Source organism: Rhipicephalus microplus, chromosome 1 (genome assembly GCF_043290135.1).
Source record: "Rhipicephalus microplus isolate Deutch F79 chromosome 1, USDA_Rmic, whole genome shotgun sequence".
Lineage (NCBI taxonomy): Eukaryota > Metazoa > Arthropoda > Arachnida > Ixodida > Ixodidae > Rhipicephalus > Rhipicephalus microplus.
Genome location: NC_134700.1, coordinates 191,367,346 through 191,391,552, shown reverse-complemented (window position 1 = coordinate 191,391,552; position 24,207 = coordinate 191,367,346). Strand labels below are relative to the sequence as shown.

General features: G+C 43.4%; 1 protein-coding gene across 3 annotated transcripts; it reads right to left on the bottom strand.

The window, feature by feature from the left end:
• Positions 1-986: 986 nt before the first annotated feature.
• Positions 987-19,222, bottom strand: LOC119178111 (cobalamin trafficking protein CblD). Of its 3 annotated transcripts, XM_075889190.1 has the most exons (9): positions 19,106-19,178; positions 18,963-19,006; positions 18,674-18,711; positions 18,436-18,568; positions 16,821-17,044; positions 13,804-13,891; positions 11,175-11,311; positions 4,283-4,369; positions 987-1,307 (listed from the first exon to the last, which is right to left on the bottom strand). In XM_075889190.1, exons 4-9 carry the CDS (start codon positions 18,566-18,568, stop codon positions 1,104-1,106), a joined length of 873 nt encoding a protein of 290 aa, XP_075745305.1. In that variant the 5' UTR covers positions 18,674-18,711; positions 18,963-19,006; positions 19,106-19,178; the 3' UTR covers positions 987-1,103. The 3 variants fall into 3 exon arrangements, with proteins under 3 accessions (XP_075745305.1, XP_037285166.2, XP_075745296.1); XM_037429269.2 differs by lacking the exon at positions 18,963-19,006 and having other exon boundaries at positions 19,106-19,222; XM_075889181.1 differs by lacking the exon at positions 19,106-19,178 and having other exon boundaries at positions 18,963-19,103.
• Positions 19,223-24,207: the final 4,985 nt, after the last annotated feature.

Here is a 24,207-nt window from a genome sequence, read left to right as displayed (position 1 = left end):
CACTCTAGACGTATCAACACAGCATATAAAGGCACAGTGTACTAAAGCGCTAGCTGTGCGAAGGCAGAAAACAAGAAATGCATGCATCTAGATGCATGCATTAGACATTTGAAAGATGACCTTGCCACGACTTGCATACACACAATCATGGCCTAATGGCTAGTGCACCGTGCTGCTATGCCAGGGGACAGAACTTTGATCTCAACATTGACGACGCATTTCATTTACATCATAGGCACACATCACTCATGGAAAACTCTATGTATGTAAAGCATACGTGAACACATCACAGTGCGCACGGCCCTGAGGCTTAAGATATGAGGTGTGTAGAAATTTCATTTTGATAAATGAGAACGTATAAATGCACACACACTTGCAGCTAATGTGAAGTCGCTATCATCACATTCTAAGTATTCTCCAACCACAATACTTAGAAAGGCACCAGTGCCAAGTCCTGACCTATAGTTTACTTCAGGCATCTTATCTCTATCTCTGCCCCTCCTTTAGGAAAAAGCAGTGGGCCGGTCACCATTAGTGGCCGTGCACTGCCTTCACAATGTTTTAATAGCTGCTATGGAAGCTTAGCAACAAAGGTGTTGAGTAGTTAACCTAGAAGACGTGGGTTCAATATCCGGCCACAAAGGACTCGCAAGTGAAATGTAGAAACACCTGTGCACTTCAATGTATGTGCATGTTAAAAAACTCCCGGGGGTCAAAATTAAATTGAAGCCCCTCACTACGGCATGTCCCATAATCATATCACAGTTTTGGAGCTTAATTTCTAAAAAAGTCCATCCATTCCATTCGAAACAATATGCATCAGGTACTTTGAAAATATCTGCAGGAAACTGGAACATCTTTTTACTTGGCGATGCACTTATGGTAGGGAGACGGTACGAAGGACAGACTACAATTACTGCGACAACTTTGTGCATGCTTCACCTAACGTATGACATGCTCAGCAAACACAAGAAAAGGAAACCAAATCTATCCCTAATAGTTTTATTTTCTCACTGTTCATGCGGAACTGAATATCTCGAACACAGTGCCCAGCCAGCAATGTACAAATATTTATATGTCCTTTGGCAGTGTCCTGCTGGAAGTCACTCATTGTGCTGACACAGTATCTTTTGTACTTCTAGGCTGTCAGCAGGAGCATTTGTAAACAAGCAGCCCACAAAGGCATTGCTTCCCCACAAGTGATGAGTGATCACTTTGCAACACCCAAGGTCTTCAATGGTGAATCCAAAGTGCCTGTAACGCTCATCAGTTTCCAGGAGTGTCGCATTGGTGTAAGGTCCCAGTGACTGTGCAAAAAATAAAAACAGAAATTAAAGCATGGCAATTTAATTACATCACATATCAAATTAGCCACATGTCTTTAAGGGGAAACTAAGTTGAAAAACTACTAAACAAGTTAATACTCGCAAATCGTTCTTTCAGAAATGAATTGATATTAACTTTGCCAACCTTGCTTTATTATTACTAACAAACAAATGAAGGTCATAGCTTTCATTCTTGAATTGTGTGCCAACACATCAGCAGCTGAATGTCACTGTGAAGTCTCAGATTCCAGTCTTTCATATTTTGGAAACAGTAATTCAATAAAATATACTTAAACTTGCATTGGTAAGTTTTGTGGGGTCTCGAAAAAGTGCCACTCTTGGAACATATGGAGACGGTCACGCCATCGGGCAACCAACACATATATATTTATTCATCTACTTTTATGTCACGACAATATCGTCAGCAGAATCTAACACATTACTAGTGACTTGATAAATAACCTTATACAATATGCAAATGCAAGACTCAAACAACATAGCAAACAGAGTACCGGGTTCTAAGGGAAATGACCTGCGGTGTAACCCTTCACGGACCCACTGCAGGAAATGCACTCTGCCAACCCCAAAAAGAGATTTGCTACTCTCTTTTTCGTGCACCAGCCTAGCATCTCCGCTTCCATCGGCACCACCTCCTTGCTGGAGCCACCACACTAACCTTAACACACAGAAGCACAGCACCACGTCTCGCTCGACGGCTGTTGAACCTAACTGCGCCTATTCTCGAGACCCGCATGCGCCATGAGGCACAAACAACTTTACGAGAGGTAACAGCAACCCGAATGTCTTCTGCTTCTCTGAAGCACAAATAAATTCAGTTTTATACCAGTGAGGAATTATGTAGGCCACAGTAAATGCCCCCAAAAAATCATTAACGTTAAGGCAAATTAGTGAGGGAAGTTTGAAGCAATACAACCACCTGCATATTCTCTCTTTGCACATTTTTTTTGCTTACCAAGCATTTTCCCCTGCGTAATGGTGGCTAAAACAAGCTGGAGAGCTTTGTTTTATTTGTGTAATTTTTACTCAGCCAGTGAGATCCCTGTCAAATATTTTTATCTTAAACAATAAATTGGGAAATGACCAAATGGGAGGTGTTCATTCACGCGGGCTCCTATTGTATAGAGCAGAAAACGCAAAGCTCTCAGCATCAAGGTGAGGCCATTATGAACAAGTTCCTGCTGCAGCTGTTACAGCACCTAAGAGAACAGTAACATATTAACAACACGCTTGTGATGCATATGAGCAATTTCAGGTGCAAGGGCCAAAAGTATGCCCAAAAAGAACCAGGGCGGTGCAATTGATTGACAGATTGGTTCATTCATGGCACTTCTCTGTGCAAACGCGAAATATGACCAGCCAGTGCAAAAGGGGTACTGCCGCCATTTTTCAACAATGTGTTTACACTGCCATAGAAACCTCCTGTATACAGAAATGGGAGACTCTGAGCAATTGAGGCTCAGCATATGCTGGTAACATATTGTATTTTGATATTGAAGTCGATTTTCCCATGACACAATGACCGACATTGGCACCAGCTTGACGTCAGGCTACAGTACAAATTTTCGTGACTTCACGCAGCAGTCTGGTTTGTTGTGATGATATCAGGCACTGAAATTTGCAATATGGCCACTTGTGCATCACCAATGGAGCCACGGTGCTGAGCAGCCGTGCAAACGTCACGATATCTTGTAAGAGCTCATGGCTGGAAGTTCATACCGTGTTTTGACGTCAGGGTGCAGTACGAACTGAAACTAGCTTTCAAAAGCACACTGTAATTACTTAATCAGGGTGCACTCAAGCATTGCAGTACATTTTCCAGGCTTCTTAGGGCTTTGCCTTTCATTTTATGTGAAATACCAGCAACTGGTATTTCACTGGAAATAACTGGAAGTAACTAAACGAATAAGAATTGGGTGGAGCACATTTAGCAAGCACTCTCAAATTATGACAGGTAGATTGCCACTATCCCTCAAGAGGAAGGTATATAACAGCTGTATCTTGCCGGTACTTAGCTACGGAGCAGAAACCTGGAGACTTACAAAGAGGGTTCAGCTTAAATTGAGGATGACGCAGCGAGCAATGGAAAGAAAAATGGTAGGTGTAACCTTAAGAGACAAGAAGAGAGCAGAGTAGATAAGGGAACAAACGGGGGTTAAGGGTATCATAGCTGAAATCAAGAAAAATTAATGGACATGGGCCGGGCATGTAGCGCATAGACAGGATAACCGCTGGTCATTAAGGGTAACTAACTGGATTCCCAGAGAAGGCAAGCGGGTTAGGGGGAGACAGAAGGTTAGGTGGGCAGATGAGATTAAGAAGTTTGTGGGTATAAATTGGCAGCAGCAAGCACAGGACCGGGTTAACTGGCGGAACATGGGAGAGGCCTTTGTCCTGCAGTGGACGTAGTCAGGCTGATGATGATGACCAGCAACTGAAAATTTTCATGTCGGTACACCTATAATCAGTTTGGGCAAAGACGTGATATAAAACATCATGCAGACGTGACATGCTGAGCTTGGGGCTTATGTCTACTAACATCAGCAACACTGGTACATCAGCAGTTTCCATGGACATTTGAAGTGTTACAAACTCACGCCAAGGAATATGTGGTCACAATGGTTCCTCGAGCTATACTGGAGGCCTTCGTAAAGCTGTAGTGAGAACATTAAAACTGTTTCACGGGCTTTTTTTTTTACTGTAGCTCTGTGATATTAGTGCTGGTATAATGTATAATGGCAATGCCATGAGACATTGCAAAACCTAGCGGTATTGTATAATTTTGAAACAGCTTTTTAAAACATACGACTCTTTGAGAAATTCTAAGCTGTATGACGTGAGAAAGTCTGACCTTTCCCAGCCAGCTCCTCACTCTGCATGCATGAATAGGAAAATTCACCTTTCACCAACACAGAAAATATTGTTTTAATAAAACTTACCGGCCTTCCACTGCATGGATCGATAAAGTCGGCCCAGTACCCAGCCTCTTGCAGGGAGCTGCATATCTTCCGTGCTGTCATCACAAACTGCACGCACAGAGAATAGGGCAGTGAACAGCGAGTAATAGACAGTGACAGGTCCATGTGAATAAAGAAACAGCAAAGCCCCCTTCCTTTGGTCTTTGAACACAAGGAAGAAGTCAGCACATACCCCTTAAATATTGACTCCAGCTTTTTTTCAGCTTCAAATTCCGTTATCCTTAGTCTACTCAGCAACAAGTTTTCTTGGCAGCACTGTGGAACTAACGTAACTGAAATGCTTGCCTGCACACTCGCTAGAAAATAGTACCCATTTTCCTTTTATTTATTAATCATTATTAAATTATTAATTATAAAGCTTCCCTCATTATAAAAATAAAAAGTATGCAAAGCCGCTGGTGAAAGAAATATTGCACTTTAAATTGATATTTCCTTTTTTCCATTTCTGCAACAGCACTGTGTCTTCTGCATGCCGTTTCTCACTGTAAACATGGCATCCCCCATGTTGGCTGGACCACGTACTGCCACAAACTCGTATTTTTGTTCTCCGAGAAAGATATACACGAAATGTGACAGAAAAGGGCTGTCAGAACAGACTAAGCAAGTTATCTGCAACATTTATGCTAGGATAAGGTGCCTTCAGCTTGAATTGTTGACGAATGCTGCGACCCAGACTATCATTAAGCTCGTAAGGGTATGTGAATGGTGGCTCAAGGGAACACTAAAGGCAAATCAACAATTTAGGTCAGAGTGGAAGGTCAAGGCCTGGGAATGTTAGAAACAATATTATCAACAATACTGCTCTACCAATTGAGAAATTAAGGCACATGTACGACACCACATGAGCCACGAATGGGACATTTTTTAAACGATCCCAATGCCGTGAGAGCGTCCGACTACAATTAAATATTGATAATAAAATCAGCTGCAGTAAAAAAACAACCTTCCGTGCATTACAGCAGATAATAAAATACTGATTGTCCATTTCTGTTTGATTCATACAAAAAAGAACTGCCTGAAGTTACTATGTGGAATGGCACGAATAGTTCAAAAGTTGCTTTTGCCTGGTTAGGCTGGATAGGTGATTTATTTGAGCAGGGCCCAGTTGAACCAAGTAAGCAGAAAACTGTTCAACAGCAGTTGTTGCTGCTGTGGTTCCACTACTTCCACTCTACCGCTGCTAGTGTTCACGGCCGTGCAGTAAAGGCAGGCAACGTTGGGCACGGCAACATCGTCAGAAAGACCACTTTCAGGCAGGTGATTTGAAGTGTGCTAATAAAATGCAGACCATTAAACCGTGACCTTTCTTTTTTTTTAAATAAGCACTTCCTTGGCACAAAAGTAGCTCTAGAAGGTTTGTAGACCGCTATTTCAACAAGTAACGTCGACTTAATATTTGCCTTTAGTGTCCTTTGAAGCTCTGCATGGTCAAATTGCTCCTCCAAAACAAAAAATTGAATTTCTCGAGTGAAACGGACAAACATATGACCAGTAAGGAGACAAAAATAAGCTGCGCTACAATGCATTTGCAAGAGCATAATTTTGGCAATGTGCACAGTTATTTTATGCTCAATGAAATCCTTGCTTCCTAAGACCTGCAACAACATAATCAGCAACAGTGACGTGGACATGCTGAACATCAGTACTTGCACGGTGCAAAGAATGCTGAACGACTTGGGATTCTCTTTCTAAAAGAGAAAAAGCATTATGCATTGCCCAAAAGAGACAACATCATAACTTGTCGATGAAGCGCTACCCCTGAACAATCTGAGAAGTGTGAAGGCAGCAGTAGTAAGCTCTTGCGTTCTTCTATTGCTGCAAGCTTTTAGTACGTGTTCTTGTTAATAAATGAAGGTAAGGATACAACATAAATATATGCTTGCATGCCTCTTGGTTTGTGCTCTTTCAAATGACAAATAGATGTGACACAATAAAACAGAAAGACTGTTTTATAAACAACAATTGGTATTATGGACAATACCTATTACATACTACGTGCGGATAAATGGAAAAAATTTAGCAGCAATCCCACTTTTTGATCGTGCACAACCAGCGAAGCTCTACAAATGGATCTGCATCAGTTTCTATTAAATTCGGCGTGCGCTCTTTCAATTCACCAGCATCAAGGTATTTGCACCTTTTGGCAGTGGCATATACTTGGCGACGTACACTACTTTGCACAGCTTGCATAACTGTAATACCGTGCCGCAACTGACCCTCTATTTTGGCTGTATCAAAGTCTAATATCATAAACGTAAAATTCGATCATGTGTGGTGCGTTGCCATAACATCTCAGGCTGGGGCAAGCACCACACGTAACCCAGCTCGACATTTTGTCAGAATCATATAAACTATAAGATCCAACTAACCTGATACTAACTATAGGGATCCTGCAACACTTTTTCAAGTAATCGCTGCACGGTTTCATTAAAGAAGTTTACTGAATCACAAATCGACTGCTGCAAGAACTTTGAGAACCTGTCAAATATGAGCGAAAGTACAGGAATTTGTTGCACGCTTTATCTCTCCGGTCTAAACAGCAAGTGCACAGAAAGCTACGCAAAAGTGGGATAGCAAGCGGGCAAGAATCTATGTTTCATTATGCATGTGTAATGACCTTGAGCATTCCTTTTTTGTCCTCTAAAACATAGCTTACTTCCAGTGCAACTGCTAGCGACCGTTCTGGCATGTCCTGGTACTCCGCGGTGGTCACAGCAACTATGCAGCTCCCTATGCTCAAATCAACGAATGGCTGCGGACGTGAGGTTTACAGCAAGGTCATTTGGGTTTATGGCCTCGTTAGTCTAGAGAAAAGTGAGCGATTTCTAGCCGACTGTGAGAATTAATTGTAAACTTCAGGCTGCGCGCTGTGCTGTATATAATGTTCGGCTTTCACATTTCCAGGAGTCTCAACTACCAATCAGAAATGTTTTTAAACATGCTTGAAAAGTGTTGCAGGGCCCCTTTACAAATCTTCTATAGTACGACCAAAGTGCTGCAAATCTTATGATACCAATTATACATGGATAATCTTTTTAAAATACTTTCACCCCTTCACACATTATGAGGGCCATAGTGTACTTCGGTTATTACAGCAGTAAATGCAATGTAGGAGAGAGAGAGATAGACTTTATTCATTTCCGGCAGATTGCTGGGATGGGCTCCCACCTAGGGGCCAACGGAGAGACCGTGTCTCCCGGCAGCTTCCTTGGCCTGCTGGATCGCTCAAAGTTGTTTGTCCAGGCCCGAACTGAGCAGCGCAGTCCGCCAACGCGCCCGAAGGTCTTCATTGGAGGCCGCGACCCCAGAATTTCTGACTAATGCTGGACATTCCCATAGTATATGGTCGAGAGTGGCTCTGGTGGTACAGTACTGGCATAGATTAGAACTATAGACGTCAGGATATATGTGGTGCATGATGACAGGGTTCGTGTATGTGCGTGTTTGTAGCTGTCACCACTGAACGGACTGGGCCCGATTTAGCTTGGAGTGAGGTGGAGGGTACTCCCGCCTTTGCAGTCGATAGTGTTGAATTATGTCAATAAATTTAGTGAGCCGATCGTCCCATTCCCACACCGGCGCAGAAAGGTCCATTTGGGTGGCCGCTTCGTCTGACGTGACTCGGAACGTAAGACCTCGAGCCACGTTGTGCGCCACTTCATTCAGATTGGCCTCCGCGTTACCTAGTGGTGTGTGGGCAGGGAACCACAAGATGTGTACGTATTTGTCCGCCTCGTGAATTTTGCCTGTATTAAGAATCTGCAATGCCTCGGGGGAGATTCTGCCGCTGGCGTAGTTTCGAACGGCTGTCTGCGAGTCGCTGATTACGCATGAGGCGTTAGTGTGGGCTATGGCCATCGCGATAGCCACTTCCTCTGCCGTTTCTACGTTCCGTGTGATGATTGACGCGCTGCTTTTGCATTGTTGTGTGTGGTCTACGACAGCAGCCACGAAGTGGTGACGTTCCTGGTAGCGTGCTGCGTCGACAAAGACTGCCTCATGGTTGCGCCCAAACATCTTTGACATGGTCCTGGCTCTACTGACACGTCTGCCCTTGTTGTGTTCAGGGTGCATGTTTCTTGGTATGGGTGGTACTGTTAGCTTAGCACGGATAGTGCGTGGTATGTCGTGTTTGTCTCCGTGTTGAGTGTGGTAAGTAATACCGAGATTACATAGAATCTGGCGGCCTGGCTTAGTCTTGGCTAAACGCTCGAATTGGGAGATTTGTTGCGCCTCAATAAGTTCCTCAAGGGTATTGTGTAAACCAAGTTGAAGGAGTAGTTCGGTGCTGGTGTTTTGAGGCAAACCTAGCGCTTGTTTGGAAATTTTCCTAATTAGGCTGTTGAGTTTTGACTTTTCCGCGGTGAACCATTGGTGGTACGCTGCCGTATAGGTGATGTGAGTTAGAACAAACGCTAGGATCAAACGGATGATGCTGGCCTCTTTCATGCCTTTGTGTTCATTGGTAATGCGCCTAATGAGGCGCATCGTGTTAGACACTCTGGCTTCAATGTTGCGAACTGTCTCTCCGTTGGTACCCTTACTTTCTATGATCAAACCTAGCACTCTGATTTTGTCCACGGTTGGTATGGCGTGACCATCGCTTGTAGTGAGTTTTATATCAGCGTGTGCCTGCGCTTGGGGATGTTGTTTGGGTGGCCGACCTCTAATTGTAGGGCGATATAGCAGTAGCTCAGATTTCTCCGCCGAGCAGGATAGTCCAGTTCCTTGTAAATACCATTCGACTGTGTCAATCCCCTCCTGTAATCTCTGTTCAATGGAACCGTCACTGCTGTCGCACACCCAGAGGGTGATGTCGTCGGCGTAAATGGTGTGATGAAGTCCTTGGATGGTTTGAAGTTTTGAAGGAAGACCAATGAGGGTGAGGTTAAACAACATGGGAGGTATCACGGAACCCTGCGGGGTGCCCGCACTTCCTATGGTTATTTCGGACGACCTGAGTGCTCCCACAGTGATCGTGGCCGTTCTGCCCGTAAGAAATGCCCTAATATAGTTGTACGTGCGAAGCCCCAAGTATTGACCTGATTTAGAATGGTGCTATGCGTGACAGAGTCAAAAGCCTTCTTCAGATCAAGACCAAGTATGGCCTTAGTGGAGTGTCCCGTACTGTCTATGATGTGATGCTTAAGCTGCAACATGGCATCCTGCGTTGAAAGATGCCTGCGGAAGCCAATCATGGTGTGTGGGAAAAAATCATTGTCTTCGAGGTAATTTGTCAGTCTAGCCAGGAAAGCGTGTTCCATCAATTTGCCTATGCAAGATGTTAAGGAGATGGGCCTAAGATTGTCAGTATTCAGTGGTTTGCCTGGTTTCGGAATCAGAATCACCTTGGCCGTTTTCCAATGCGGGGGCAAGATTCCGGTGTTCCAGCAGTTATTAATATAGTCTGTGATATGCGTGATCGACTCATCGTCCAAATTGCGTTATCATCTTATTCGTGATGTTATCCGGACCTGGTGCAGATTTGGTGTTAAGTTTTTGTAGGGCGGCACGGATATCCGCTTCGGTGAATTCTTCGTCTAGAGTAGTGTTGATCTGGCCCGTATAATCTGGATGCTGCTGAGTAGGAGCCTGAGAGATATATTTGAGCTCTACCTCCCTAAGAAACTCCTCGTCGGTGCCCTTGTAAGCATGTATTAGTTTGTTGATGGTTTGTCTTTGGGCGGTTTTGCTGTCTTCTGGGTCGAGCAGGAACCGTAGAAAATGCCAAGTTTTACTAAGACTTAGCTGCCTCTCCATCGCATTGCAGGTTTCATCCCAGTGTTGCCGGCTTAGCTGTGTTGCATACATCTCTATCTCTGTGTTGAGGAGTGCTATGCGTTTCCTGAGGTTTCTGTTGTGTTTCTGTGTCTTCCACCTCTTTTGGAGCGATTGCTTTGCCTCCCACATGTGGAGGAGCCGGCTATCGATCTCTTCGAGGTGTGCCTCGGGAGGTACGATTCGGGTGGCATTATTATTATCCTGTTTAAGTGTGTGTATCCAGTCCTCTATGTCGCTGATGGGTTGGACCTGGTTCTCACGTGATTTGCGGAACTGGGTCCAGTCTACCAACTTTAGCTCTTTTCCCGTGGGTTTACGTGGGCCACCTTGAACATGTACCTCGATGATGTAGTGGTCGCTACCCAGGTCCTCTAGGGTATTTTTCCAGGTGGCTGCTGATGTGTTTCTCGTGAACGTCAGATCAGGCGTTGTGTCTTTACTGGAGCTAGTGCCCGCACGTGTGGGTGTGCTAGGGTTGGTGATGAGGGTTAATCCCTCTTGCTGCGAGTCAAACCAGAGGGACCTACCTTTAGGAAACACATAAAAGTATCCCGAGGCAGTGTGTGGTGCGTTGAAGTCTCCCGCTATTGAGATGGGATTTTGGCCAGCGATGTTGAGGGCGCGTTTAAAGAGTGTGAGAAATCTGTGCTTCTTTTGTTTAGGGTTGCTGTATATGTTTAGTATAAAAAGACTTTCCTGTGTCTTGCGTTGCGGAACGAGTTCAATAAATATATTGTCTATATTGGTAATTTCCGTGTCGTGTTGCGTGAACGCAAGGTTTCGTCTAACTAGGGTGGTAAGGACAGTCGTCTCCCCGTTGGCATGTCCGATCAAGCGGTATGCAATGTAGGATGCCCAGAATATTTATGTTTTTCCCAGCAATCCATGCAAAGAAGAAAATTACCTTTGAATTTAAAATAAAGAGAAGAGGTACTATTCACTTTACACTGTCATGTTTGCGTGAAAAGCTCACCTGCACAGCACCAAGCATGGTCTGTTACATCAATTGTGCACAGCTCCAGGCAATCAAAAAGCCTACTACAACACTGCCACAAAACAGCCAACAACATACCTGCCCCGTGAGCTCTTCCCTCTCAACATCCACATCCTCGCTCCAGTAAGTCATGTCGTTTTCCGTCTTCTGGGTCAAGGTGATCACCGTTAGTGGATCGCCAAAGATGTTCCTCGCTGGAAACAGGTCCTGGAAGTCTAATGTGGAAAAACATATCTTTAATGGCTTAGTTACAGAGCTGTTAGCTTACAAGAGAGTTACGCAGAGCAGAACATTAACTTTCATCGAACTGGACGGTACATAACGAGAAACCAGACCGCATTAGATCTCGAAAGGAAAAATTTTCTAATCCTGTGCTCAGTAACCTGTAGCTTCTACGAGTAAAGTGTCTGGGCACCTAAAGTAGCTTCTTCTGCACATCTTCTTGCGTTTTTTCAGTGCTAGGTGTTGTGGTCTCCGTGGAAAAATCCAACATTATTCATGTTGTTAGTAAGTCAATGAAAGTAGGTAACCCTACAAGGATCGAATGTACATGTATTCAACAAATGTAACGATTGGGGTTGATTTATTTTATTGCAGACTTAAAAGCTTCAGACTGGCCTATTTTGGAAAAAAAAAATTTACCTATTATTGCTCAAAGTGACCATAAAGCTTGGGGGGGAAAAAATGAGATATTTTCGTAAATATAAATGTCTTGCTTACTCATAAATACCACTAATATAAGAGAAAAAAAAAAGCTAGCACTATTTATCCACAAGTTTATCCACGGGACAAGATATGTTTCACAAGCTAAGAAAAATGTGCATTACAAATTACAGTAACCTTTGCACCCATCAAAATCATGGTGCTACGCCCGCTTCCAAGATGATCCTCGGTTAGACTTTAATTTCAGATAGCTTAACGATTTCCCGTTTTAACGGATCAAGATGTCAGCAATCTTATTCCAATTTAGAGTATTGGCAGTAGTCAAGACCGATGCACTGACCGTTTGACTCACTTGTAGCTTATAAACTGGAACGCATGCCTATATTGTTGCCACTGCAAATATATTTTTAATTAATCTATTTAGTTTGCAATAGCCTTGGGACTAAAGGCACTAAGGAAGGGTGGTGTATAAATATAATTCAACTCATGAAATTGGAGCTAAGATGAAAAGGGTATCGAGAAAACAAACAAGTAAGTTAAATTGCTTCATTATACAATTTTTGCTGGGCAGAACGAAACTGACCGCAACTGGAGATGATAACCACAGACCATAAAAGTAGCGCCACACAAGGGATGTCCCCAGGATAACCAGGATAAATGAATATGTTAGCATTTGAGAGAAAGCTATATAGTTATGCACCCATAACCAAACCATAAAAGTGCATAACGACTTCCAGTGGTCTTCCATGCTATCGCCACAAAGAGGCCATCAGTATTCTCAAGTTCTGCGACAAAAATGCGCACGCATGGTGGCATCGATTGTACATATGCATAGTACAGGGAACAGGAGTGCAGCCACCTGTGAACATGTGAAACTGCACTCCTGTTGGAAATAAATGACCCAGTGTGAAGCCATCCCTTTTGAAGAGATCAAACACTAGATACTTGGCAACAGTTTTTCCTGGTAGAACAAGTGGAAACTTTCCCAAGATATAGCCAAACTTACCGTCATATGCTCGTACATACGCGAATGTGCAAGCAATCACTGACATACCACCCAAAACAGACGTTGAACGGAAATTTAGGGTCAACAGCACAGCAAAAAATTCCTTAAAACCCAAAACAACAGCACTAGCAGGGAATAAAAAAAAAAGTTCAGAAACTTGTGGATCTTTTAAACATACAGATGGCACTTCAATTGTAAGTAATTGAACATGAATAGACTAGTTTTGTGGTGCAGTATATTTACATCATTGAGCCTGAAAATTTAAATAGTGCTCAGTGAGTGTAATCACACAGTGACAGTACCAGTGTGAGTCAAAGTGGGGTGGGTGCTTCCATCATCAGTGTAATTTTCATGGGACACACTTATGCAGCACTGTGACGAGATAAGACATGCATGGTGAAGTGTAGCACTAAGCATTCTATCAGGAAAAAGTGTAAATGTCAATTTATAAATTTCCAATCAATGATAGCACTTTGGATTTAGCAACGTAAGAAACTTGTATTTGAGACTTTATGCATTAGCAGATGCCTGAAAAAGCTCAGCAAGCGTGACAATTTCGGAATATGTGGGGAAATTCTTTCTAAAAATTCAAAAATGGCTTAACACGACAAAATTATGTGAAATTAAATATAATATTGGGCCTCAATAAATCATCTAGTACATCAGGTAGACTTCAAAAATGCACGAGTACGATGTCAAATCGAGCTACGTAGCTTCACAATTCTGATACCTGCCGAAAACAACATTCTGCAACACAAATGAGCAGCATTTGCAGCCATCATTTCTCTACAAATGTGCAGTCCTATCCAGTGCACGATTCCTGTTTCAGTAAAACATGCACTAGTGCCACACAGCACATTCTGTGCATTTTTCGTGCAATGTGCATTACGCAGTAACTTATCTGTCTATGCTGACGTATTCATACACAACCCTAGAAGAGTTCTGTGCACAATGTTACTGCTGGTTACCGCTGAATGGAGAAGACAATTTAAAAAATATGTAATGTTTCCGCAGAATGTCACAAATTTTCATACTTGCCTTTCTTCATCAAGTCAGGACAGTCTTGAGCAATGCACTCTAGTGTAGTAGGTGGACCAGGAACCCCGCCAAATGCTTCATTCAGAAGCTGTAAAACGTTATGTGATGCAAAGTAAGAGACGGTACCAATGCTGACTCACCGATAATCGAAATGTAAGGATGATTCCTGCACACCATTTCTTAAGAGACACATTACAAAGTTTAGGCACAACAATTGAAAACGCTGTCATTAAAGAGACTGAAAACTGTTTTTTACTGAGCCACTATTTTCACAATGCATATGACGGAAAGTAAAATGCTTGAGGTGCTTATATCTGCAGCAATTATTCCCAAACAGTGTGTATACTTTATCATCGAAATTTTTCAATCTGGCATAGAATATACACAAGAAAACTATGAAATCTGGAGAATGGGCAGCTCTTGGAAGCTTGAGCAGGAAATCCCACTCATTCACATTTTGACATTCTCAACTATCTCTCCCACATCTATACTATATCATCAAAATGTCAAAAATGGCTTTGCTGTGAAAGCAGATGCGAGCTGACAGACAACAGAAATCCTCCGAATTTTCACAAAGAGACACTTTGATGCGGGCACCGATATTAAATTTGCCACTGTGAGCTTTCGCTACCATATAGCTCTGCCATACCAAGTTTGACAGAGGTTGCTTGTATAACCTCTGTGAGGCGCATAAGGAAGTGCGGGGTATTTAGATAATGGCAACCTTAACGAAAGCAGTCCAAAGCCCCTATCTGCCTACAGTCGTTCATACATAACAGAATATTAATAAAAAAAGATGACCAAGAAAACATATGAATTGGGAAAATGTAGCACCCGAATTTACTATGGAACAGTTTGGTTGACAACAATATCTCAAACATTTGCACTGGGATATCATGCAAAACTTGAACAAGGTTCGATTGCACAAACAATTTTACAGTTGCACAAAAACGTCCCTCTATCACACGGCAAGAAAGTCTATTCAAAAGTCTATTCAAATTAGAACATGAGTGCACGTGACAGTAAACTGAACTTGTACTAGAAATGCATCTACTATAAGTCTGAAAAGCTAGCACTGTGCAGCTAGGTTAACATGAATATTTGAAACGATGACCTCCCACCAATTCTCAGATAAAATGTTTCTTAAAGAGGTCGTGAAAAAAAAATGAACTAGCCGGTTGTAATTTTTCCTGCTTCAATATTGATGAGGCATAGCTATTCCAAAATATTTCAGCACAATATCCAGTCTATAATTATGACGCCCATTTGAAAAAATAGCAGTTTTCTCAAGCTCCTGAACGACCATGCAGCCGTACTGGCCGTCATAGCACTAACATGTGATGTCAGTGAAACATCATGGTAGAGATGTTATAAACAGAGCATTAGCTTTTTTTCACTCCATAATGATAGATATACAGGAACTAAGGACAGAAGAACTAACACAACAATTTGTGCACTCTGAGCTGTGTACACAGTGGAAATACAGCAAGTGATCTTGGTTCTGCTTTCAAGTACAGACGGGTTCACTGTTCAAAGGAACACGTGCATGGGCAGCATATTTAGATTTCCCGGTGTTACAGAAGCATAGCAGCCTAAATATGCATAGGACTACTGTTGGTTGAAAAATTTGACTCCTCTTGACACACTAGTGACGTGCACGAGGATTGTTTCCTTGAGGCCCAACCACATGCACGCTATTTTCTGGCGACAGCGACAACCGGTAGCAACGAGCGACAGGATTTGCTGTCGCGGAGGTCCGTTTGTAGCCATCACTTGTCGCATCATGCATTTCTAGAAAACTAGAAAAAATCGTTTGTCACCCGGAAGCCAGCGTGGCGACTTCTGGCAACATGGCTACACCCCTGGTCCTTGCTTTGGTTGCAATTTGCTCTCAATGCTTGTTATACGCATGTATTTTAAGAAATGCAAGGTATCAACCACATTTTTTACATTGGCATCTCACGTGGAGAGTGAGACAGCAGCCGCATTTTGCCATAAATCTTGTTATCGAAGGTTTGTTTTGATGTTTCAATGGTCGCTTGTGACAATTATGGTCGCTTGCTGCAATGTGGAATCGGCACGCAAAATGCATGGTAGCCATCGTAACATGTGCTTCTGGGCACCCTGTCGTGGTTAAACTGAAAATTGCTAAAAAATAACCTCATAAAACGCTTCTGTGGCTTTTTTATGCCACACGAGACAGTAACAAATTTGGCATGTTGTCATCGACCAACTTTTAAACTTCTATTTGCAATTTATGGGTATGCATGCGATACTTTTCAATTTAGCAACAATGAAACTGTCGCCGACATGTGGTTGCAACCGTTGCGTTGCGACAGCGCGGTGGAAGAAGTTTGTGGCTGCCGCTCATCGTTATCACTCGAAAATGGCATGCATGCAGTTGGGCCCTACTTCTCTTAGAGGGCCAGGAATATTGATGGTGTGCATTCAAGTGTTCCCTTTAATAGTGGACTTTACTGTACATCTGGGCTCCATCACATGTTGCCTTCGCTTGCTCGGCGCAGGGTCCGCGTGTTTTTCTTACTGGTTGCCTTAGGTTCTGTTACTGGTTACCTTAGGTTCTGTTACTGGTTGCCTTAGGTTGCCTTAAGAACTGGTTGCCTCGCCATGCCTATAGTGTGCGTCGCCAGACAGTGCCGCACAACTTACCAAAGTAGAAACAATGTTTGTGACGGCGCAACAATCAAGAAAGCATGATGCCATGAATATCAGTCAACTACGGCTCAGCGAATATCGCTGCGTCGCCATGTTTTGTCAATGAGAGAGCTTTTGATTGGCTGACTTAATGTGACGTCAGCTGTACAATAGGGGATTGTGAATGGTCAATCGAAATTGCGCTTTTATAGCTATTAAATGAACCTGGTCGATAAAACGAGTCGAGGTAAAGAATGGACTTCCAGGATTCTGAATACACATGTAGTTTAAAATTCTTGTAAAACGTTTCATGACCCTTTTAATATCACAGTGTCACTTGGCAAAAGCAGCCAGACACTCACCTCTTCAGGTGGACTGAGGAACTGCGCCAAAATGTTGTGGTAGCGCTCGGAGTTGGTCTCCCTGGAGAGCACATCGCACGTCTTGGGACGTTCGGGTGCTACTGGGGTCGCGCCAAAGTCTATTGGCACTACGCCTACATTGCCTGGAAGGGGCACCCTCAAGTCCTTGGGCCCAAAGAGTGAGATCTCACGGCCATTACGGATGGTGCTAGCTCCCTGGTCTTCTGCAAAATGAACAAAGATATCAAGAAAAAAATGTGGTTCGAGAAGGAATCTGACAACCAATTCAGCCACTTATCAACGTGAGCTCCTTCATCACTCAAACACCAAAGAAAGCACACATGTCACAACAGGAGGGCTCCACTTTGCTTAGCAGTTAGCATCTAAATTCTAAATATGTCACAGTATTCACAAATAAAAGCTCATTGAGAGTAATATTACCATGGGAGTTCCTTCATGTATCTATCTCTAAGGTTACGATTACTAAATATCAAGCAACTTAACACAGCCGTAAAATTTATTTACTTACAGACATTAACAAGCATCATTTATCCAAATGCATATTTCTGGTACAACCAACTGTTCAGGCATCCAAGCTGCCAAGTACACTAGTTTAATGCCTCAGTGAGATGCCTATCAATGCTTCAAATATCGACCATTATATAAGTTAAGTGAAAGAAAAACTAAATACTCCTTCATAAAGTGTAGCAATATGTGTGTGTGGGGGGGGGGGGGGGGGGGGTCACTAATTTGTACTAATATTTGGGCTCACAAAAAAGCAGTGAACGATAAGTGTTATCATATATGTTTACATATAAACAGAGCTTTGTAAGCAAGCAATGGTAAGTTTAGTAAGGCATGACTGTTGCAACATGTTGCTGGGACATATAAGATCATGGAATACAGCGAGTGATACATTGAAGCAATAGTTAATGCTTTCTCATAGGTACTGCGAGCAAGGACATAAGGTGGGTTCTACAGCTATGCAATAGATGTTTTACTGGAGTATCTCAGGTGAAACCAACCACCCGGGGTTTTTTACCTTTCGTTTATGTCTCAGATACTACAGCACTTTGTATTATGCACCCTTGAATTGTGTCTACATAATTCTAATAGTTTACCTGAGACTTCTATGCTACTAGATCAAGGAATGCCTTGCCTCCATGTCACCGCAACTAGCAAGTCAGTGTGAAAATGTTAGAGTTAAATCAAAATAAAAAAAGCTTCATATTCTTCTGAACTTGTCAGAAGTGTTCTACATTGGTAAGCAATGACCGGGCAGCGAGTATTGTTTTTTGTTTCTTTTTAGCGCTTCTAGGCTGGTTTAACTTCACGTAGGAGCAAAGAAAGTAGGCGATTAGGAATGCGAAATTATTTGTTCACTGTGCTCGACATCTACAACGCCACCCTTATAATTACGGTCACAGCTGATCGTGTTTGGATGAAAACTAAACTAATCGTACGATTTGGCGTAGCACATCAAAATGTAGCAAATCAATCGATGAGAATGCGCCCATATATTTAGATCACAATATGAAGCGAGCGCCGCGCTACGCATAGATAGCAGACAAGTGATTTGGCTATTGCTTGACTAAAAGAAAATTTCTGATCGTACCTTTCGTCTCATTTCCAACAGGCTTTGTTGCGAGAGAACTAGAAGACGAACTAGAAGAGAACCGTTTGTGGCTTTGTGCTCTAAGAGTGCTTCGATACTGACAGTAAACAACTCTTCGGGGTAGCCTGTGCATCTGGAAGTAAAACGGCTGTGCTAAGAAAACGAGGTCCAAAAAGTCAAAGGTGAGGACAATCGGATGATTCGCCATACAAAATGCAAACGAAAGCTGGACACGTACCTTTAGAGGGCTGATTTATATGACGTTTAATCCGATTACTGCAAAAAAAGGGGGGGAAAAAACGAACATTATTGCAAGGTGTACAACATGTCAGTGTATGTCGAAAGGTCTATCGTCTACGAACAAAACTGTGCGCATCACGCTACATTAGGCACCATGACACGCTAAAACATGGTGCTTTCGAATGTGTTCGACGATGAAATTAGTAAGAAAGGATAATTAAGGTGTGACAAGAGTGTAACAAGACCACTTCAAGCCCAAATGAAACCACACTACGCTTAAAACCCACCATTTCACTACGAGGTCGTGTCCTCGAGGATTACTTCAGCGAAACTGCAGCAATTACACGGAGAAACAAAAGAAGCCGTCAATGACAGTGAGCGTGCATACGTAATTACATCATCCGCGACATTGGGAGCGCAGTTTGCTTACCGATAAACACCTTTTAGAAATCACGTACGCAGGTTAGTGACGTCCCTGCAAAACCAATGTTACTGCACTGCGCTGTTCGCCGCTAGGACTGGAATTTCCCTCATCTCGACGTTACAGCTTTTCGACTACAGATGCCGCCACAAACACCAACTCGAACACGCGTTTCAATTACGTTTTGTTCTTGATTTAATAACTCAGTGCCACACAATGCAACTTTTTGAGAAGATTAAATTTTTTGTGCGTGTGTAAGTGTATACAAGTGTATTTAATAAAATATTGTGTTCATTTTTGTCCGTCAGTTTAATGAGGTTTCGGTTTCGAAAGTACAAGTGCGGTCTTGACGTGTTTCAAAATTATACAATTGCCCTGGTTTACTTAAGTGGGATTCGGGTAACACTTCGAGCTTCTTCGTTGATCGACACCACGAAGCATAAACAGCACGCATCCCAAAATAACACATGAAGGGATGGCGACACACGGGCGCTGACCAATGAAACTCATGGGGTCTCGTTTGCATTCGCCTAAGCCGATTCTAAGGCGAAAGCCATCATCGTTTTTATGCTATAGGATGATTTAATGTTGCTTTTTTTCTTATTTTATTATCTCTTTCTAGTCTTTATCTTCTCATACGATGTATTGATCCTCTCCCGCCTACCTACAAAGGGTTTCTGAGCGTAACATCAGAACACCTATAACGTGGTCAACGTGGTTGTTTACCGACTCCGTGATCATGTGATGTCAGGATTTGTTGCGTCAAGTCCACGTCACAAAATTTGCCGATCTATGACGTCGTCATAACGTCATTAGGTGGTGAATTCTTGCAACTCCATCGTCCCTGATGGTCAATTTTCACATTTTATGAGGTTTCGAAGGCCTCATCAGGCCGAAGAAGGAAAAATCGGCCGATTCTTTAGCGCGAGCATCTCTTGGCGGACCAATAATTTCAGTACTCCCATATGTGAAATGCATAGAATAGCCATTTGTACAGATATGATGGAAATGTCACATTATGAACAAAATATCAGCACCTGAAATTTCTATGGATACTTCATGAAAATCAGTCAAAAAATATTGACGTTATTATAACTATTACCAGATTTCGAAGCCACGCCCTTAATTAAACCTGTATTCAAACAGAGCTGGTTGTCCATTCTGCAAGGAAACAAACTATTCAATATTACTTTGTGTCATATCGAATTTCTGTACACTAATTAGGAAAAGGCTTCTAGCTATTCTTTTTGCCAAGCTGTAGGTTGAAGGTTAGCTGCAGAAACTGTTCTATAAATTTCGATGCATCTGTTTTGGTGCATTGTAACAGAGGCACATTTTATGCGGTGTGTAATTTCATTCAAGCAACTAAACGTAATCCACCATAATTTCCACTGTAATAAATACACGAAAAATACTCGTGAAGTAATTTTAAAATGTGGTGAGATGTAAGCAGGGCCACACCTAGGAATTATTTTCAAGGGACTGCTTATGTGTGAAATGCCTAACTTTGGCAACTGCTAGTCGATGCGAATGCATGTAATTATTGATATGTGGGGTTTAACGTGCCAAAACCATCATATCATTATGAGAGACGCCGTAGTGGAGGACTCCAGAAATTTCGTATGACGATATATGGTGGTGGTGGTGAAAAACATTTATTCATGGAAGTTATGTGCAAGGAGGGTGGGGAGCGGTCCTCAAGGGGCTGCCCCGTACATAAACTAGGTGGGCTCCCCATTACGGGATCCCATTGGTGTCGGCCGCGGTCCTGGCTCGCTCAACCAATGCCCGTTGGGCCGTCAGGTCGGAGCAGCCGAGTAGGGCTGCCTCCCAGTCCTCCGGGGAAGGGTGAGGTTTGGGGTATTTTTGGCGTGCCCACACCTGGTGGAAATTATCGCAATAATTTTACTCATATTGTGGACACTTCCCCGTGAAAGCGGGGTTGAAGTGTTTTAAAATTGCCAGGCACAACATAATTTGGGTGTAAAGGCGGAGGATTCACTTCTCCACTTTCGTGAGGCCCCTACATGGTTTCAGATAGATGTGATGGCCAGATTTATAATATTTTATCATTTCCTTAGGTGTAAACAGGAACGCTTTCGAGGTCCGGATCGGTACGGAATGAGGACGGTGCCCGGAGAGTGAGCGCGCTGACTGCGGCATCGGCCGCCTCATTACCGTCGAGGTCCGTGTGAGCCGGAGCCCATACGATCTTTCGGTGCGCGGGGGCACCATGGTAGTCGCTCTTTCCCAGAATTTTGTAGGCCAAGAACGGAAGGCAGTTCAATGTTATGGCAGGCACCCCTTGAGTCGGTGATGATGATCCCCGAGTCCTGATCTGCGGTGACTAGTGCGATGGCGATCTTCTCTGCGTGCGTGATGTTATGTGCACGGAAGGTGAGTCCATTTACTGGGTTGTTTTGGTGGACGACCACCGCCGTGTAGCAACCTTCGTGATGCGGGCCGGAGGCGACCACATAGAAAAATCCGAATTTGTGACCATAGTGGCAAGCCAAGGCTTCTGCCTGCACGAGGTGTCGGCCACTGTGGTCGTCTCGGGTCATGTTAGCCGGAAGAGGGCGCACATGGAGGGCGTATTTCCTAATTTCAAGCGGAGCCGTGCGTCCCCATATGGGAATGTCGTCTGCATACAGCGCATGCTGTATGCCTTGGACTTTCGCCAGCTGAGCGGGGTGTAGCGGGTACCCTGCAAGTGCGATTCTAGCAGTCACACAAAGGCTCTGAAAGGCCGCTCTTCCTGCCTTTGCTGTGACTGTAATGCGCGTTGCACGCAGACATGACAGTGTTTTTTTTTTTTTAGGGCCTGTTGGCTGTTGCTGTTGTTTAAAGAACTTGTGCTATGAAAGTCGCTTATACTAAATATAAATATTTAACGAAAGTCTGTTGCATTCACAGAATATTTTGTAAAAAGCTAAATATCTCACGGGAGTAGTTCAGAGGGTTGTTTCACTTAATTTTCACATAAATATATGTGAATTTCGGGCTTCGTTTGTTATGCTGGAAATTTGAATGCTGCGATTTTGTCTTACTTGTGACCATGAGCGGTGCAGGTGTTTGCCCGTATCCGTAATTTTTGTCAACAGGCCTCATGAAGTGCGACTGCGAGGCCCTTTGGGCGGCTTCCTGTTCTGCCATAGTAAACACTTTTGCAGGCGAAGCTTCATAGGCCGTGGATCATGCGTCTGCGATGTACGTATGTATGTATAGTATCGGCAGATTGTGTTCATGTATCTCGATGTCATAAGACTAGCCCCCCCCCCCTCCTCTCTGCAAGAGTGTGCTTGTGAAGAGAGTAAGTTAAAGTGAAGTAATCGCAGTAAAATACACTAAACGACAGGTACAATGACCATTTCAAGCAACGGCCTCTCGTCGCAATATGGAGTCGATATTCTTCGAAAGCGCATCATTGCGATGGCCCGCCCGAACGGAGAAGACATCGTTGATCGTTACTGTCTGTTAAGCGTAGAGGATCGTCGGGGACGGCTTCGCTTACAACGAGGAACCAGAGGTGTACGCATCATGATTTTGTACATTTATAGTTACATTTCAGTTCTGCTTACTTTGCTTAGCGAATAATTTCTTACTGTCGATGCTTGTGACTGCATGCCTATGAGAATTATTTTTATGTTAAGCTCTATATGTCAAGCAGTCCTGACGCTGTGATAGCTATTAGTTAACTTTTTTTTTTACAGCGCGAATCAAAGCATGCTTGCGACACGCAATGAGTTATTATTTTCTAAGTTATGCTACACGTTGCAAACACAATTTTGCACACGTTATTTTTAGGGCGGACTTTATCGCTACCATTGTTCACATTACAGTTGCACTGTGACGTTTGATAGCAATGAAATAAAATACTCCACTCGTAGGCTTTATCATGCAATCTGCAAGGGCAAGGTAATCATTGTTGAGAAATGTTCACTTGGTCTCAATCGAAAATGTGCCTGGGACCAGACTATACCTACTCACATAGAAATAATTTATTGTTCGTTGCGTACATGCCCTACACATCAGAAATACGCCCCAAAACACGAAATGTTCACTTTTTTTCCCTAATTTTCGTTGCTCTGTTCCCTGAAACGATAGCGTTGCGGCAAGGTGTCTTCTGTTGTTTACAAGCGTGCAGCCGTCATTTCCTTTTACGGTGACAGATTCAGAACTGTAAAGAATAGTTCACCGCACAGCGCAGGTACGCCCTGTATATACTGTTCTAACTATACGTACATTCATGTTTGCAGCACTTACGCCGGCGTGAACAGGAGCACTCTCGTACCACACAAAATCTCGAGTGATCGGCTTCACTGGTGATGAGGAAATGAACTTCGGTCTTCTTCAGAACATAGTGAACCATAGTCAATTTCTCAGAAAGCGTGAGCTCTGACGAGAACTGCCAGTGCATGCAACGCGACTTTACGTCTGTACTGTGCGCACCATTCATGCCTGTCGGTTGTCTGTTACGGGCATTCTGATGAGAGTCGCTGGAATATCACAACTGGAATCAACTCCTTCGCGTTCATTCACGTTTGTGGTATGGCATTGAAACATAACAGAAACTACCAGCCTTCCGTAGGTGCGCAATCACAAACGCGAGACGTTTCGCGCGCCGAGTAAGATATACTGGGCGAGTGCGGCCTTACTAGCTCGTGAAGGGGAGCGGATGAAATGTATACCCGCGAATCTTCCCGCCAGAAGAGAAACGAGTGCTGGTGTGTTTAGGGGGAACTTTACCAGCCGGCATACATGTATCGTCGGTAAAGTTCTCCTTCCTCGCATTCAGCGTCACTAACCGAACTTTGCTGAGCGCGTTGCTATTTGTAGCAATGCGAACGTCAGCCCCTTGATATACGCTGCATACACGTATCGGTGGGCAGTTCGTGCTAATCAGCGCCCATCTATGAGACTCAATGGCCGCGCCGAAATGTCATAAGCTCAGGCGTTACCTAGGTAACGCCTGATGTTTATTTCTCGAAAGGCGGCGCTGCTTTCAGTGCACACTCGAACACTGCAGTTGAAAAGGCTACAGCAGTCGAAGAAACAGTTCTGCAATGCTTGAATACGACTCATGTGCTGAAAGAACTCCTGAAAACCGA